This window comes from Denticeps clupeoides, chromosome 2 (assembly GCF_900700375.1).
Source record: "Denticeps clupeoides chromosome 2, fDenClu1.1, whole genome shotgun sequence".
NCBI lineage: Eukaryota > Metazoa > Chordata > Actinopteri > Clupeiformes > Denticipitidae > Denticeps > Denticeps clupeoides.
Window position 1 is genome coordinate 6,137,770 of NC_041708.1, and position 18,389 is coordinate 6,156,158.

Consider the following 18,389-nt stretch of genomic DNA (forward strand, 5'->3'; position numbering starts at 1 on the left):
GTCCCATCCTGAGAATCAAAATAATATATAACGCACCCGTCTGTTATTTTTCTATGATCTACATGACAGTGATGGTTGTTTGGTTGTTTTTGCCGTTGTGACACAGGCACAGCACATGGTGCCCAGAACAAAATGTGTCCTCTGCTCACCTGTGGAGCAGTGATGGCACCTTGCTCAAGGGGGACCTTAGTGGCATTTTGGTGGTTCGGGATCGCTCTTTACCCACTAGACCACCACTTGCCCAGTGGTAAAGGAGTGTGTGAATAGCAGCTATGGGGTTATTAAACAACATGTACAATGTGATGGTGAAGATCTTGAAGATTTGAAGAATAGCATGTGTAGGGGTGTGACGCATTTTCCGACTGTTTCTGAAAGGATTTGAACACTCTCATCAACACAAATCACCCAGCGATATCAAATCTTAATCACTAAGACATCATACCAGACATGTAAACCATAGTTCTTTATTAAAGATTAAGAAACGTAAAGATTTAAGCAGCATATCCATAAATAAAATAACCGCCTCACACACGTGACATCACAGAATGGGCTATGGCCTTACTCTATGCTTAAATTATAATCGACCTTGTTTCAATCATGGGGACGCAGCAAGATGGCGGTACGGCCCGGTGCAGCATGACTCAGCCCAGGGAAGCCGCTGGCCCTAACGCACAGCGTAGCACATCACTTTGGTTCATATTAGTTAGCTATCCACTCGCTTCGGCTTGCGGTAAAAATGGCAACTCAACTCCCATTCTTCCAACGGACATCTGGACCCGAACTTGCTGGATTTTCACTCTGCGTCGCCTTATTTATAGCGACATCTATTATGCATTTTGGAGCCAATTCATAATGCATCCTGAAACATTCATAATGTATTGAGGGACTCAAATAAGAATTTATGACTGCTTGTGTCTCCTTGCGTCAATGTTTCATCACTGTTATGCTATTTCTGTAGCATCATAAAGAGGCTATGAGTCATAATAATGCTTTAAGACATCGATGATAAAGTGGGATTAGGGTTCATTTGGAAAGTGTATTTGTGTGGACACTGGGGAAACTAAATTACTAACGGGGTTATTTGAAGCATGATACAAGGTCCCACAGTACATTACAAGTTTCTGCTGTTTGCAAATATTGACCTGAAAAAGTATTTTTAGATTGAATTTAGCAGAACTGGGATTTAGCAACAAAATGATTACACAATGAATAAAATATTATAATCTGTGAAAAAAGGAAACCTGATATTGACTTTGCTGTGGTATTTTTCTCAATGTTTCAATTTCTTTGCACCAAAAGAGGAATGCGAACTACAGTGAATGCCACTCTAGTTCAATTTACTTGACAGCAGCATGCTAAAATATTCCCCCAATAGGAACAAAATGCATTTAAACCAAATTACCAGATTTTTCAGCACATTTCTAGAGTTACAATCACTTTTTTCACGGGTTTGTTAACATTTTCAAGTGCTAAGAAAATATATACTCACTATAGCATCAGTTTAGCAGGGAGAACGATCTTTACATTGATACAAAAGATATAAGAGTTTAACCATTTCGTTTTTGTACACCTCGGCAAATGAATGTCTTCACACACTCCTATTGGATACAGCTGCTTAAGCTATAAATCCTTTTATACAAAAGGAATAGATGCCCATACAATACAATTATATATGGAATTTTTAATAATATGGTATATTTTCAAAAATAAAAAAAGAAGAGAATAATAGACACTGTAAACCAAAATGACTGCATTTCAGCAAGAAAAAACAAAACATCAAATCAGGTCAGTGACACAGAAAACGGAGTAAAATGACTCAGATGTCCCTCTATTGTGCTCATGGATGTATACCTTCACTACAGACACAATTTCACAAATATCTCAGTGCACATGAATGATAATGACATTATTGTTCGTGGCTGGAGACCAGACTGCTGTCCTTGAATATGCATTGTTCTGAATTTTGCAATTTTATTTAATTTTCAAGATGTAGTTCTCCTTACATTAACAAGAAAAAATATACATTTGGAAAACAAAAATCTGGAATTAAAAAAGAGCATGACTATAACTGGGGTGCATAATCATGACAATGAGATTTATGTCCCTGTAATTTAACATAATGTATGTAGTAATAAATTGTCAAGAGACATCTTTTATTTCGGCACTTAGAAAAACAATCACAATGAATTTGCATCTTTATCCATATAGAACAAAATTTACAAAGCCATTCAAACAGTCGTTTTTTTAATACAATTTTTATATTTACTTTTTATTTTTTTTTAACTCAACTTCAAAAATTGAGAATATTCAAAATACGCTTTGACTCACTTCGCTCTTTCATTATTTACAAATATGTACAAGAAAAATGGGCTGTTTTACGGTTATCTTTCTATAATAAAAATTTTCAGCCTTAACTTTCTATCCTTTCTTTATTTAATTGTTTTATTCTTTTTTTTTATCTCCACCTTTTTTTTCACCCAGATAACCCTTGGGGGGTCACACTCTATACTCCCCCCAACAAAAAAAAAAAAAGGAAAAACAGGTGAAGGGGGCTGAACACAATCCCAGCGGCCTCAGATGGATGTACTGTGGGTGGATTCAATGGCTTCGGGGATGGGTCGTCCGGGAACAGACTGGTAGGACATTGGCATGGGTGTCTTGATGGGGCTCTGACGGAACAGCCCCCCGTTGGGAGCCCTGTGTTTGCACTGCATGGAGGGGATGGTGGAGCTGCTTAGGGGCAGGGGCAGCGTGCTGCCAGGGCCCGGCTCCAGGGTCCGGCCCACCCCAAGGCCCTGCTCCGGGAGAAAGGTGCTCACAGGGAGGCCCGTGCCCTGGAAGTCCCGCACAGCTTCCCGCGGCTGGCTGGGCTGCATGCTGCCGATGTCCAGCGCAGAGATCTCGATAGAGGGGGCGGGGATCTGTTTGTGCGCCATGTCCTCGTCCATAAGACTGTTCATACGCCGATGGACCTGTTCCAGGTTCACCTCCTTGTCCTACAGGATGAGAGAGAGGGGGAAGGGAGGGACAGAAAGGCTGAGATTGGCTGGTCTCATGGATTGCTTCAGGCTTTGATGCTCCATGCATTCATTCTTTTTTTTTTCAGTTGCTAGTTTTGTTTTTTTTATTTGATGAGTATATTTGCATCAACAAAAATAAATTGATTCAAATTTCAGGCAACGTCTCATTAGAAGAAAATCGTATAGAATGTGCACTTTGAAATCAAATTTGGCCAGGGGGAATTAAAGGCTTAATGGCAGGTGAAGAATCATTAGTGTCGTAATGCATTGGTACGAGCATGAACTAATAAAGGAGTCAAAGTGAATCAGAAAGACAAAAACAAATATTTAGAAGATAATGCATCTCTTGGGCAAGGAGATTACACACATAACAGGAGAGGGATTACTTGAAGTTCAGTAGTTCAGTGGCTGATGTACCCTTTGACCTCTCTAAGGGATTCAGATTTATTGGTGAATTAGTGAGATACCTGGTAGCCTGGGGAAGGTCTCAGTTGATTTAAAGCTAATGTGCCAGCAAAACGTATTTTCTAAGGAACTGAAAACCAGCTTCCACGATGTGTGGAAAGCAATGATTACTACTCATTAGTTAATATGATTAGCTGGCTCTATAGCAACACAGATTTAAACTGTTAGGTTTTTTACACCCTCTGTTGAACTTTAGCCCTGTGAAGCATGCAAGAATGCTCTCATCAGGTAAATGAATTCGATGAATGAATCAAATGCATCCCACGAAATAATGAATGGGTAAAAAATGTAATTGCAATTAACCAACAACCAAGCACCCATTTACATATGGTCTCTTATCCATTTGGTATCCTGAATACAAAGTATATCTAAAGCTCTTTCGATACATAAATGTGGTCTTGATTCTTAGATACTTGGAATCATTCTGTAATCATTCGGGTTTGGAGTGTTTAACACAGGGCTGGAATATATGATAGTAAACACATTTAAAAATGGTAGTTATTGAGCATTTACCATACTTCTTAAACACCCTAAAGCAATCAAAGCCTGATATCAGCAGCTGTAATTTTCTATTTGCTTGAGTTAAATGAATCCTTAAGAACTTTCAAGCAGTTTCTTTAAAATGGTTCATTATAGGAAACACAAATCAAATTAATCTACCACCCTCGCAATCAAAAAGTTAATCAAATTATCCCTGACAACGAGATTGTTTCATTGTTGGCATCTCATTAAAATATGTTCATAATCTGATTGCACTGGCAGCGTGCATAAACAAAAACTAGCGATTAAACTGGTTACATGGTATATGGGGATCTGAAAAATAAAGACAGACAAAAAAGTATCCCTCGTAAGTAAATGATATTTTGGTGCAAAAAAAAAAACAACAAAAAAAAAACAAGTAGTGCAGAAGGACAAAAGTCAGATAATTCAAATAAATAAGGGATGTTTTGTGTTTGATCAATCAGGATAAGGTTGCAATTGCCTGTCCAATCATGAGTATTCTGTGGGTTCTCATTTATCATTGATAGCTTCTTACTAATGCTAAATCAAATAAACCTTCCCAAAAAGCACATAAAAAGAAAAACAAAAAGTTGTGAGTTATCCTGACTGAAACCATTTAGTCAAGGTCAAGTCTCAACCTCATTTTTTCATACTTGACAGTAACTCATGAAGACCAAAGAATAGATAAAATGAAGCGGAAAAGAAAACATTTTTTTTTGCCAACGACAGCAGGGTGACGTGAATTTTCCGCTCATGTCCCAAATTCCCCGCCACACAAACCAGATCTTATATCTATTCTGACCTGTGTCAATAGCTTCTGCTTCATCCCAGTCTCTTTCTCTGTCTGTCCAAATGTCCCTCCTCCCTTCCGATGAAGCAGTTGTAATATCATTATATGTCAATGGACCAGAAACCCTTGCCAGTCTGTAATCCTTAGTAACCTGCATGAGATCATAAACAATCATGAATCAAAAAATAAATAAATTCATAATACTAAATTAAAATAATTATAAGTTAAAAAAAAAATCAAGTAGTCCACATTGACATATAATTGCAATAAGACGTCACACCGTGAATTACTAGGGATTAGGGACTGGGGTTTTAGTACAAGCCGACTGAAGTCTGTGGTTCTTATTGCAGTGCTGATGAAACAGACAGGGCTCATGCAAGCATCCTATTTGCTCACACTGTAATTTATGGATCCACAGAAAGCCTAACTTGCTGTTACCACATGCAGAATCTAAACTGGTATAAAACCACATGTTGAATTTGCGATGTAGTCCGCTGGGCTGATTAAAAATGTCCTTTTCAGTCATGTCCGTAATATTATCAGTGTTGTCAGATTGGCCAGTGTTATCATTTGGATGATAATACTAAGAATTATTCTCAGAATTATAAGAATTATAGTATTATTATAGTATTATAATACCAAAAATACTCAAACACAAAGGAATGGCAGTAGGTTAGAGGTGAATATTTGACAAAACACTGAAAAGAGTAATATTGTTATTAAGTTGCAATCAAATAACTAATGATTTTTTAGCATTATTGATACACATTGATCAATTATTTTATTAGATGGCTTGTCCTTTTCATGTTAGTGTTTTTATTTTTTTACTTAGGCTGGGCTTTGGCCCCAATACTTTTAAGTATGTTACAGTGGTCTAAGCAGATATTGTAATTACAGAACTGCAGAACAAAGGGAAAATAATATCTGGCAACACATAAACCATTGCCTATATTTACAGATGTAGGTGCTACATTTTACTATACGTTAAAATGCAATGCTTTTCACATCATTTCACTGCATTTTCCTGCATACCTATCTGGACAGTGGTTAAAATCTGAGTTGATATCTGTTTGATGGATATATTATTTGTCCACACATTTTAATTAGGGGGCCATTACTAGCGTGATTAATTGAGTTGCACATAATGTGGTACAAAAAGTCTAGATAGGTATTGCAGTAGAGATCAATGGTCTTTAACTTTGCTACTGACTTACAACTCTCAGTATTACTGAGTTTGTAATTTTTCAGATTGAGTTAAATACCATCAATTCTGAATTAGTAAAAAAATTAAATAAAATGAAAAAAAAAAACAATTAACTTGGACATAATTGAATGCTTTTTCCTTATTTGCCTGGAAATAAGACATCAGCAGCAAAACAAGTGAGCTGTTCACTGATAAGGGACGGGACCAATTTTGATTTCATCAGGGCACACCTATAACTGTGTGTACTGGAGCTCGACTAAATCGGGGTTTGCGTCTGCAGCTGGATCCTTAAAGTAGAGTGTGGCAGTGTCCTCCCCCTGCTCTGTCCTCCTGGCTCTGAGTTCGGTCACCTCTTTGGGCTGCTCTCGCCGGCAGTGGTTACTGTTCCACCAGAACTCCAGGCCGGCCACCAGGCAGCCCAACAGCAGGCCAAAGGCCAGGATGCAGAAGACGCCGGCGAAGCTCTGCAGCTTGAGGGAGCGTCCGTCCGGCTGGGCGTTGGCGTGACTGTTGAGGTCGCAGCGGCCCGTTCGGGGCCACCACTTCTGCTTCAGGACGTCCAGGTCCCCTTTCTCCTGGAGCTCCAATATTCTATGAAAATAGCACAGAGGAGATGTTTTTTTCTAAAGCAACCTGAACATTCTGTGTTTCATTACAGTTCAAGACAATTCTGATGCATCTCAGAAACAATCTGTTCCTTGATGATGTGAAGAGGACGCATTCCACTCACATATGCTATAGACAAATGTCACTCTGTCAGTGCTCTGCAAAACAGTTTAATGTGCAGTGTTCCAGCCTGAGGCCTTCCTCTGGAATAAAAACAGTTCTCTGTTCTATTCTCTGTTTAAGTGGAGAAAAGAAAAGACAATACACCTCAGACAATACAAAATCTCTGCATTGTTTACTGTATGTTAATAAGATCGCAATCATTTGTTGAATTTCCCAATGTATTGTTCTTTCCATCAAATGTATGACACCAACAGATGTGTGTTATGTCATCTTGCTCAGTGGAATAATGGAAAAATGCAAAGCAAATATAAGGAAGACTTTTGTTGCTGTTAAACATTTTGTAACTGTTCACATTTTAAACTCCAGTAGGCATCATATCATTAGATAAAACACGTAAAATCTAGAAAAATACAATGATGTTAGAATAATGCTAAACAACTACCTAGACAAGATTATACTTTCTAAAACAATATAAAAATTACACTTTAACTAAAGTGTTCATGGGTAAAAAATGACAGGAGGGGTAGATCCATAGCAGTGGTTGTCAGACTATTTGAGATTATGTGATTGTGAGACTATGAGGCTAATATGGTCATTTAATTAGCAGCTCATCATGCTGAAGAAGGAGTGTTGGTGTTGAAATTGAACGTGTAACGGTGATTGAAATGTAGAACGTTAGGGAACGTTACCCACCTGCAGCACTGTGACAGGCACCGCAATATGGAACCGAACATTTTACCTGCGGCGCACCTGCATTTACCAACCACAAAACCTCTCAGCGAGGGGAGCTTGCTCTCTGTCTGTCAGTCATTTTGCATGTTCACATAATGGAAGCACTGGGGGGCTAGAGGCTCTGGATAGAGGTCTGGAGCGGTTCTGATGAAGTGTGGAGGGGGTACTAGAATCACTTCACAGGCGCTTTTGAAGGAGCAGTCTGGTGAAAAATCAAAGCTGAGTACCTGGGCTCCTATATTCATTTCCAGCGGCATCCGGTTCCAAAAAGCAGAACAAAGACGCAGTACAAAAGAAAAATTCCCTTTAGAGGGATTTCATTCCCAAGTTCGTTATAATAAGAAAAATTGTTGCCTTGATCTGTATGAGGTAGTGCTTCGTTTTTTAAGGGATAAATTAGCCGCTAACAAGGGCAGATGCGTAAATGAAGGATGGATATTAATGTATCATTTGTTAATAAGCTTATGGTACAATTACCAATTTGCAGCAGTACAGGGAATCCGTGCAAATTTCCCAGATGATGCAAGACGGTATTGTGGTGCACGTATGGATTTAATTGATGGAAGAAAAAACACAGATTACACCGACAAAGGCGTCAAGAGTTCAGGGATGGCACGGGATGACGGAAATGTGGTTTATTTAGCAAAAACAAGGCACAATATGATGCAATGTATTTAAAAAACGCATTTCTTTAAAAAAAAATTCCCAAATCCGACCCATCTTAAAGCAAAACAACCGTCTCTGTGATGAAAGCATGCGCACGGCGGAGCGGTAAGTGTTATGGATGCTCGGAAGGCAGCGGCGTGGATGAACAATAATGAGGGTGGGCTGAAAAACGCGGCAAGCGAGATGAATCCCCGGGAGAAGGGAAGATGACATGTTTGCCCAGCGGTGTCATTGTCCCCCAGGCAGCCTCTGAGTGCCCCGCGCTAAACCGAATATATATTTAAACAACCCAGAAATGCCCGGCGAGGCCTGGACCGAGGTTGCTGCGACGGCCTCACCGCTTGACCGGTATGCTCCCTACCCGGGCGGCCCGGCGCTGGCCCTGTGCTGTGGGCTTGAATACATAAGGGCGCCTGCATGGGTGAACCCACAAAAAAAATGAAACGGAACAGGGACCACGGCTCTTAAACGGGTTGGTTTGTTTTCGGGGCGGCCAGCAGTTTACCCTAAGCCTCCCCAGGTCAGGTAGCTTGCTTCGGTAACGTAAAAGCTCGTTAAGGTGCTTCATGCACGGTGAACATAATTGCCAAGAACGACCCTGATTCCCAGTCATTTCCCATCACTACAGACTGTTTGTTCGTGACTCATAATAATGGATCTTAAAGGGATCAATGAAAGATGCGTGTGAACACTCTCAGATGAGATGAATCACTCCGCAGCATCCCAAAAAATCCAAAGCCAATATAATTATACAGAGTTAATTGGCTACAAACGATTACGTTGAGATTTTAGGCAATCTACTAGCATCTGTTACGCTTGCTGAGGGATCCATTTATATCGGATAATACGAGACATTAAGGACTAAGACTCGCTGCTGAATTTACTGGGCAATAAAAGAACAACAACAACAAAATAAGGAAAGTTCACATTGAATGCCAATTATTTTGACTTGAGCTACTAGTCATGGAATAATAATAATAGGTGGGTAAAAACACGAACGCTGACATTTCTTCTGCTTTTAATAAAGGCTACAATAGACAAAAAAAATCACTAGGGACCTAACTGGAGACCGCAGTAACTGTAGCGACTAGTGACCTTCCAAAGAGGTTTGTAGTGACAGGTAGCCAGGTAATCCATCAAGGATTTTCATTTTGCCCTAAAATAAAAGTATGGCCCACCACTGGAGTCCGTGCATGTTGACTTCACTAAATTAATTACTATAGTTGCCCTTTTAATGCAATAATATTTTTAATATTTATGAAAAAAGAAGGTTAAATTCAGGTCACTGAGCTAAATATACATTTTAAAACAAATCCAAAAGATCTGTGGATCTGTGCTCCTAGTTCTTCTTCTCTGTGGCTCTCATATTGCTTGCGCTTTTTTAATGTGTTGAGGAACGAGGTCTTTGGGCAAGTGGGTCACATCATAATGTTGATCATAATAATAATAATAATGATGATGATAATGCATGTTTTGGCTTAGTAATGTTTAAGTAATGTTGTAAAGGATTAAATTAGTGGTTCTAATGATAACTATGTTGTTTCTCAACTTCTCACACTGAACAATGAACTAAACACACAGAAATGCTCATTATATCCCAGCCTTAAGCTCAAACTCTGCAGCGAATGGCACAGCCCTTTAAATGTACAATAGCAATTATGCAAATAGGTTTATATAGCAGAGAGGGTAATTAGGAGACAACACAGATATGCACTGAAATCAAAAGAACCTGAACGCCTTTAAAGACCCACAGCATTGTGTGACAACAGAAGATGGCCCGATGGCCAGAGGGTAAAAGTAATTAGAGTAATCACGTACAGGCTAATGTAGACGTTGCACACAATGCATTCTGGGGGCTGGGATGGGAGCCGCACGCTTACTTTTGAGAGAAGAGGTCTCTGTAGGGACTCCCATGCTGCATTGCAATGCCGTAGCCCTTGCTGCTCAAGCTATTTCCTGTGACGGTGACTGTGCAGTCGTCATCGGTCAGGGCAGCGTACTCGACAACAGCCATGTCCCACAGGAAGGCGTAAGGTCCTTTCTTAGCCTAAAGGGGAACATGAAATGAGACAAAAACGGACGTCAATGCTCTGTTCCACAATGAGAACAAGCAAGATGCAGTGCAATTAATAAAATAATACCAGAAGGTCACAAAGGAGGAACGAAACTATTCATTCAAAGGCCGATTTTTACTGCTATCAACATTTCTGTTACCAAACCAAACATTATTATTCAACTCAGCCTGCAGGCTAAGATGCAGGCATTTACCCTGTGTAATACTAATGAGCTTTATTACATTGGAATTTAATTGTTTGATATTCTGACTCAGTGTTTTTTTTGACTGCAGTTCCCCTTCACTTATCTGACAGTCTACCATCTGTTTAACAACTAAAAAAGTTTAACTCATCAAAAACGGTTACGCTTTAAGCCTTTTGGGCCAACGTCAGAAACAATTCATTGACTGTTTCAATCTACAGCAAATCTGAAGTTCATTACCATGAAATACAATGGAATTTCTATTAAATATGACTTTTTCATGGCACATCAGCTGAGAAAAAAAAAACAGCCCCAGAGTCATGTTGAATTTATTCCTTCATCTAAGTATGATTCAATTCCACTAGTTAAAACTATTTTGCATATGAAGACTTTTTATAAATTTTATGATGAATCATTGACTGGACACGGACCAAATATGCATAAAAGTCATCACGGGCTACACTGTAAAATGCTCTAACTTTAAAGCTGGTCCTGTACCTTGCGAATGCCCTCCGAAGGGCTGGAGACGGAGAACTCGTGACCGTTGTTCTTGCTGATGGTCCTCCACAGCTCTGCGTACGTGCTGTCCTGTTCCAGGGGGTTGGTGCCTTTGGCTCTGAAGTAGTCGTACACTGCAGAGTCCCTCACTGTGCCGTAGGCCACATCCATCTGTTTGGCCAGGTCCTGGAAGGTCCTGTGGTGTGAAGCAGGGGTGAGGGCAGTGATGAGTGCTCAGAGCAAACGGTGCTAATTGATTTCTGCGTGGAGGCGAGGCCCTGCTATGAGGCCCGGCTGCTGCCGAGGGACAGTTTAGTAGCATCTTTAGCCCCTCCAATGGTCCCCAGCATGGTGACAGTGCCATAACCAATGCTCTTCTCCTGTTATTCATATGCTTGCAATGGACAGTCATCATTTACGAACATTTGCTGCAAAAATAGTCACATTTAATGGTGTGTGGGTGGAAACGATTTGTTAACAAATGTAATTTCAGAATTAACATCACAATTTAAATGCTCAACCCTCCCAAAAAACTATTGCTTTTAAATGTTTCCAGAACTAAGATTTAAGATTTTGCACATTTAATTTACTGTACATTAAAAAGGCCTACGATTAATCTACAATACGATCTGTTTCTGTTCATTTGTTTCTTTATTCATAATTTGATTCTGCTTGTGATCAACAGAATACACTATTAATCAAAAGACAAACTAGTGAAACCAGTGGTGTCAGTCGATGAAATGACAGTAATCAGGTTCATCATAGTGATAATGATTAATGGTAGAACAATGTCAATTTTGATGATTTTGATGATTTCTGAAGAGCAAACACTTATTGTGGTGCACAATACAAAATACATTAACATGTATGCGTGTCATTGGTGACATCACAAAACACACCTTAATGTAACCTTAATGCAACATAACTACACTCACCGATTTCACTTGTTCTTTCTTCAGGGTGGCAGTAAAACAGACTGCTAACCAGCAACCAGTAACCAGCTACAGCCCAGTTAACCCATTAAGCAAATCTCCACAGTCAATTCATATTTTTTTGCAATGGCAACTTATGGAAGGGTGTTGTGATCAACATTTACTAACAAAATTGTATGGTAAGGTTTCCAGATGAACGTGCATGGTTTTACATGGTTTGCTTTTTGATGGCACATCACAGAGTCTTTCTTTTCCTCTACAGAGACTCTGAATGGCTTTGGATTGGATTCAAGGTCCCTAAGGGCCCACAGTGACTTCTCATGCACCCCGTGGGACTGACACTTGGATTTGAGCACGTTCAGAGCACCTGATGAAGACTATCGACATTTCTGGAAATCGGGGAGCAGAAGACAGACGAAAAGACAGACTGAGAAAGCGAGCGAGTGAGAGAGCGAGCGAGACCCTTCTTTCAAAGACTGCAACCCCTACCGAAAAATGAAAACAAGCATGAAGAGCTATATTGTGGCCAACCGGATAACCAGCCGCGGAGCGAGCGTACACTTACTGGCAATTAAGCAGAAACAAGACGTGAGAACTGAAGGGAACATCTGAGGACAGCTTTTCAATTTCACATTCAGCCCATTATGTGGCAAAATCTGCGGGTACATTGTAGACTCATTAGCAGAGCTTGCCGCCCTATTGTTAAGAAGAAAGCACTAGCCAGAAGAAACACTACAGACTGGGCTACAAAAGAATCCATGGAAAGGTGAGTGATTTTAACAAAACCAAAAAAAAAGTAAAAAGCATAACATGGTGTTTTAAGATGAAATGAATTATTCAGAAAAGAAAGCATTTCACTATTTTATGAAAAACCGAGGAGTTCTTCAACAAAACAACATTTTGTTCTGGTAAATTTGACAAATGTATCAATCAAGTAATGCTTCTGTGTTTTATTTCTTTATTCTAGAAATAAAATGAATTGTAGTTGTGGCTTTTTAAAAAAAATAATATATATTTAGCTGACATGTTATTGAACCCTGTTAATGGGAATTTTATGGTGCTTCTTTTCAAATCTTCTGAGAAATAATATATAGACAAAATATACAACTAATATATTTTGAACTTATACAATGAAATTGACCCGGTTGTTCATACACAATGAAATATGAGTTTTTTTTCCCAAATAGTCATTTTCTAAATGTAAGTAATATTTGATATTTTTCTTTTTAATATTCCTTATAGAGCTAACTCTATGCATTCCTGCTTTGGTCGTGTTGTTGTGGCTATCAGGTATTTTTGAGAAATACACAAAAATACTTAATTATTAATTATTTGAATAGTAGAAGAATCACCCATACAAAATATGATTCTAACAGAATTGTACCTCCTTAATATTTTACTTTGCAAATGGCTGTTCACAATTCTTGGTGGACTGGATCATTCATTCCAGGAATCATTTCAGAAGAAATACAAGCAACTTGTCATTCAGCCACTCTCCTTCCTCCTTGACACTCTTGACGGCATTTGTTCAACATTAGCATACCCAAATAAAATCAACCACCACAGCCCCACTGCCTGAGCAAATACACCTTGTTGCAGAACAACATTTGCAGAGCCACAAGCAAACAGAATCCAGGTAAGATCCTGAAGGAAACTTTTTTTCTTCTATTTTCTGTGTCCTTTGCTTCCTCAGAGATGTGATCAACAGGCAACACTGTGATAGAATACTAATTAATCGTGAGCTTTGAGGAAAAATGGCATAAGGATCAACACAAAATGTCCTTCCTTAGCATCCAATTTTACAATTTTTTTTGCTGATATGTGCGACGCGGCATACTTCATAAATCATTTCAACATTAATTAGTTTTGCGCGTTCAGCACACTTGCTGCCTGCTTGACTGCTTGTCATTATCAAAATGCCATAATGTCCTTTTTGGGAAGTGTCATGGACATCAAATGTTAATTAGTAACCAGATCGTTAAACTGTGGACCAAGAACATCGGACAAGAGGAATCTGACATAATCAAAATTTGTAATGGATAGGCAGCAACAAGGAGACCTTGCCGAGCATAGTGAACAAGTGAATGTCCTAATGAGGTGGGGTGCTACACCATTTGACAAATTAACACCCTGAAAGTATCGAAATCCAAATTCAGGCCTTGCCTTGCATTCCATTCTTCTTGATTGGAAGTTTGAGACTGATGGCTACTGAGGCTTCACACATAGTTTACAGGTAAAAGGAAGACTGGAAATGAAGCAGCATTAGGTGAGGGTGGATCGTGAAATAAAAAAACCTTCCGCAGACCCTGGTGTATCACTGTTACACCACAGCAGAAATGTTCATGTTTATGAATTGCTGAGGTTGTCATTTTTTAGATGATGACATTGCAATCTTAGCCAATCTTAATGCAACATCATAGACAACTGCAGTATTAGTTAGCAAAGCCATTCATACTGTATAGAGTGATAATCTGAATAATGACGTTTTGCCCCTTCTTGTTGCATTTGACTTGGGTCAAGTGGTGATAGATGACAATATGCCTGCTTACACAATCTATCCATATGTTTCCTCTATTGCAGCATCTTGCCATCTGGCCTCCGAATCAATCGGCAGCACCACCAATGCCAACTGGCAGCAAGTGTTGCCATGCCAACACAAAACTGGACTGCCACCTTGCTGATTTGATCTTGAGGCTTGACTCCTGAGAGTATCCGTGAGGGTCACAGTGGAGGCATTGTTAGTTTGTGGCAGTCTGTAGATAAGTGTGGACACGCCCGCGTCCTAGCGCTATATATGTCTTGGCTGGAGTTGGTGATGATCTGACAGCTCCACTGCACGGGCGCTGCCAAAAGTTCTTGCGAACGTAAAGCGCATGACTCACAGGAACAAATATTTTGGTTCAGCCTGCGATGCCCCTGTCTTATGTCAGTTGTTGGAAGTTCCATTGTTGTGGAAGTGATCTTGTCCAATTTTGGCCTTCTGTGTTTTCTTGAACACCTTGCAGTGAGTGGGCAACTAGCGTTGTGTCTTGTGCAAACAGCAGCTCTCCAATGCCTTCCTATCGGGCTTTGGTGGGAGCTTGGACTCTTGTCAGGTTAAATAGCTTTTGGATGCGCCTGGGCTCTTCCGCATGCATCCCTCTGATGTGGCTGACAACGCCACAGGCAACAGATGAGGTGAAACGTCATAGAGCCAAGACACTGTCCAACTTAACGCAGTACGCCTTATGACCACTGTTTAAAGCATCAGTGAGCGCTCTGTAACGATTCAAGCTCGTCTTGCCAATGCGGAATTCTTTGATTAGGTTTGCAAACTGCCGAGGGCATACTTAACAACTTCCAGGGCTTCTTTCCACTGTTTACCAAACTGGAGAAGTCGATGATGGCTTTATGTAGCTCCCAGATCTGCTCTGTGGTTTCCTATTGGAACGGTTGAAGCTATAAAGATCATGACCTGGTTGGACAAAAGCCATTGGAGCCTTTAAGATAGACCCTTCCTAGAAGAGTTTTGGGTGGTGGTATAAAACAAATGAGATTCTTAATTGCCTTTTAACTTCCAAGTCAAGGTCAGTGTGTTTCAAGACCCATTCTGCAATTTTAGCGAAGCTTAACAAAATCTGAACAGCTTTGGGTACAGGAGCCTGTCTGTCAATGGACTTAGGGACCTACCGTATGGTGTTGTCCATCCGAGACACGGTGAGGTACGCTGCCAGGTTGGCCGTGTATGACGAACAGACAATGAGCGTAAAAAGCCACCAGCTGCCCATCACGATGCGGAGAGCCACAGATCCCACGACAGAATCTCCTCCTAAAAGAAAAAAAAGTAAAAAAATTGGAAGATAAATAGTAGCTGAAATTTGTTATAACATTTTTAGAAACACTTCAATCTCCTCTTGAAATCTGTGCCTGGTTACAAAAAAAATGCTACTGGACCGTCTAATTTTTCATGAGGTTAGTTTATAGATGTTGTACCTGAACCGGACTGAAAAAATGAAAAGATATCCTGAAACATCACACTTAAAACCAACATAGCTGGTAAAACTGATGGATATAATGCAGTTAAGCCTAATTAAACAATTATTTTGTCTTACAATCACCCCTAAGCGACTAGGGATACCTAGTCTAGGACCGGATGCAAATGTTGCAAATTTCCACCCAAAACAACTCAAGTATGAGCATATAGGTGCAAGGCTAATATGGAAATGAGAATAATCTTAGGAATAATAGCCCGGGCACTTAGAGGGCTCCTGGGTTTGCAAAATGGCAGCTAAGCGCTTCACATTGACCCCAGGTAAAGGGGAAGTGTTCTAATAACCGTAGAGATACACGTGGGCCTTTTCATGCCCGTACAGTACCAGCGAGTAGTAAAACTGAGGCTGCGTCTCGGCACGAGGGCCACCAGAGCCTCCTGAGATTTAATCGCTTACAGTTAGCATTAAAAAGGGTTGCGGGCAGACTGCCAGGCGTTAACAGATGCAGCTAGAGCGCCGACACTAGCTGCTGAGGCAGCCATTTATTCCACTTTGCCTTTTCTTGGATCGCACCCAATGCATTCCATATCTGCCTCTGCATCCAAAGGCACCTCTGCGATGCTGGTGTCCTTAACGCAATGAAAATGCAATCAGCACGTTTCGCACATGTTGATGCGGTGCACAAGCCTCTATTTACACTCCAACTGAGCTGCTGAAATGGAGGATTAAGAGATCAGTAACTTTTTGCGCTTTTTTAAATTGTGGGTGTGAGACAATTCATGGAGAGAAAAGAAATAAAAAATCAGATACCTTGCTGTACGAAAGCTCCATAGACTATCCACACAGCACTGTGCAGAGAGCCGGAGGAGGCCGAAGACTGCTGGTGAGGCGCTGGAGGGTTTTGGCTCCGCAGAGCCTGCATGCGGTTCAGCAGGAAGATTAGAACTCCCACCACAGGGACAGCAGCTGCAATGCAGGCCCACACGGCAAGGTCAAAGGGCGCAAAGAGTGAGAAGATGTTTATCTTCTCCTCCGGTTTCCGCAGGAGGATTCCGACAGAGTAGTCCATGTAGCGCTTGCTGAAATCCACCACGTTTTCTCGCTCTGGGGTGATGGTGATGGCTGATACTGCAAGATCGGCACGCTGCAGAAGAAAGAGAAGATCCTTAAAATCACATCTTCATTCCCAAGTCATCAAAGCCCACTCACTGAAAATCCTTGTTTTTGGACATTATGGACATCTATACGGCCCCTAATTTTGCGTATTTTAATAATTAGGCACCAGGGGTTAACGTTTCAGAATGCAGGGTTTCTGTGGGTTTCAACAAGTTAAATTTATGGGTTTTTAAGACCATTGAAGATTCATTACATTTAAGACAGAAGTCCACACTGGTAAAATTGTATTCACATTTACATAAACATGTTTTCGTTGGCTTTGTGTGAACGTTGATTTGTGAAAACCTCCTCTTTTAATGCTGTTCGTAGGTTGACAAATCAGGATAGCTTTATGATACTGCTTAATATCTGCGATCTCAGGCTTTTCTGATTTCCAGTGTCTTTACAACAATGTATAAAAATAAATTCTGAGCTGGTTGTAAAGATTTATCAGCTATTAGTTCCACCTTGGTGCTGTTTATGGTTTCACTACGCTGAAATTACGAACTGCAAAACATTTAAGGTCCAATAATAGACCTTTTCAATGCCTAAATGTTACTTTTTAAGACATTTTGTAAAATGTTTTTTCACAGAAGCAGATGTCCATGACACCAGGAGCTAGTTTTTAGGACTAGTGAAATGATGTGTGATTTATTAAGACATACATGTGGCTAAAAGACTTCTTACCTTGTTGATTAACTCCCCAATCATACCGTTCCAGGAGCCATTGGGAAGCTGAGAGCCATATTTGCTATCTGCCACCTGGTAGATTTCGTATTTGAAGCCCAGGATTTTGGCCAAGGCGTCAAGGACATCGACGGAGAAACCTTTGTACCGCTTTGGCTGGCCCAGGATGTTTTCTGCCACCATAACGAAAGGATCCTCCTGCCAAAGGAAAATTCCCCCACAACCAAAAAAAAAATTATTCAAACCTACTCTACTCTACTACTTTAATTTTATGTTGTCTTATTAGCACAAGCGCTTTTCTTTCTGTTTAAGGCCCTTTTAAACTCTGATGTGTCCACACTTTATTCTCAGTTTATTCTTTATTCCACGTGATTACTGCATGACTTGCATGTATTCAGTGCATAGCTGTCAGTGTCACCAATCCCACTGGGCTTAAGTGGTTAAAGGTATATTTCAGGCCGAAAAACAAATCTGATGAATCCTACCAGCAGTGTCACCACTTTGACGGTTACGCCTTGCATTCCGTTTTCAATGCGACTCTCCTTCAGGCTGCCGTTCAGGCCGTGGACGGAATCCCACGTCGCCAGCTGAGAAACAGAAGAGACGGAATGAAACAGGCATTAAATCAGTGAGGGGGGGGACTGGCTGATTTCTGACTTTTCTGCAGGTAGACGGCCTGGGAATATACAAGGTCGGTATTGTATAATTAGTGCTGACAGGCAGACTCTCCAGGGTATTCCAACAACAGCTAAAGTCTGAAACTTCTGAACAGACGTCTGTAAA

The 18,389-nt window shown here is 40.4% G+C and overlaps 1 protein-coding gene across 2 annotated transcripts in view; it reads right to left on the reverse strand.

Annotated features, from left to right (window-relative positions):
* Positions 1-1,666: 1,666 nt before the first annotated feature.
* The window catches only part of grid1b (glutamate receptor, ionotropic, delta 1b), a 231,555-nt gene continuing 214,832 nt past the window's right edge, over positions 1,667-18,389 (reverse strand). The window contains exons 9-17 of one of the 2 annotated variants that reach the window (XM_028969606.1): positions 18,092-18,193; positions 17,607-17,804; positions 16,575-16,908; positions 15,463-15,601; positions 10,862-11,057; positions 9,988-10,154; positions 6,331-6,571; positions 4,789-4,927; positions 1,667-2,996 (exon numbers count right to left, since the gene is read on the reverse strand). In XM_028969606.1, coding sequence (XP_028825439.1) covers positions 2,599-2,996; positions 4,789-4,927; positions 6,331-6,571; positions 9,988-10,154; positions 10,862-11,057; positions 15,463-15,601; positions 16,575-16,908; positions 17,607-17,804; positions 18,092-18,193 — 1,914 coding nt within the window. In that variant the 3' untranslated portion in view covers positions 1,667-2,598. The remainder of the gene's footprint in view (positions 2,997-4,788; positions 4,928-6,330; positions 6,572-9,987; positions 10,155-10,861; positions 11,058-15,462; positions 15,602-16,574; positions 16,909-17,606; positions 17,805-18,091; positions 18,194-18,389) is intronic. The other variant, XM_028969607.1, reaches the window with a different exon arrangement.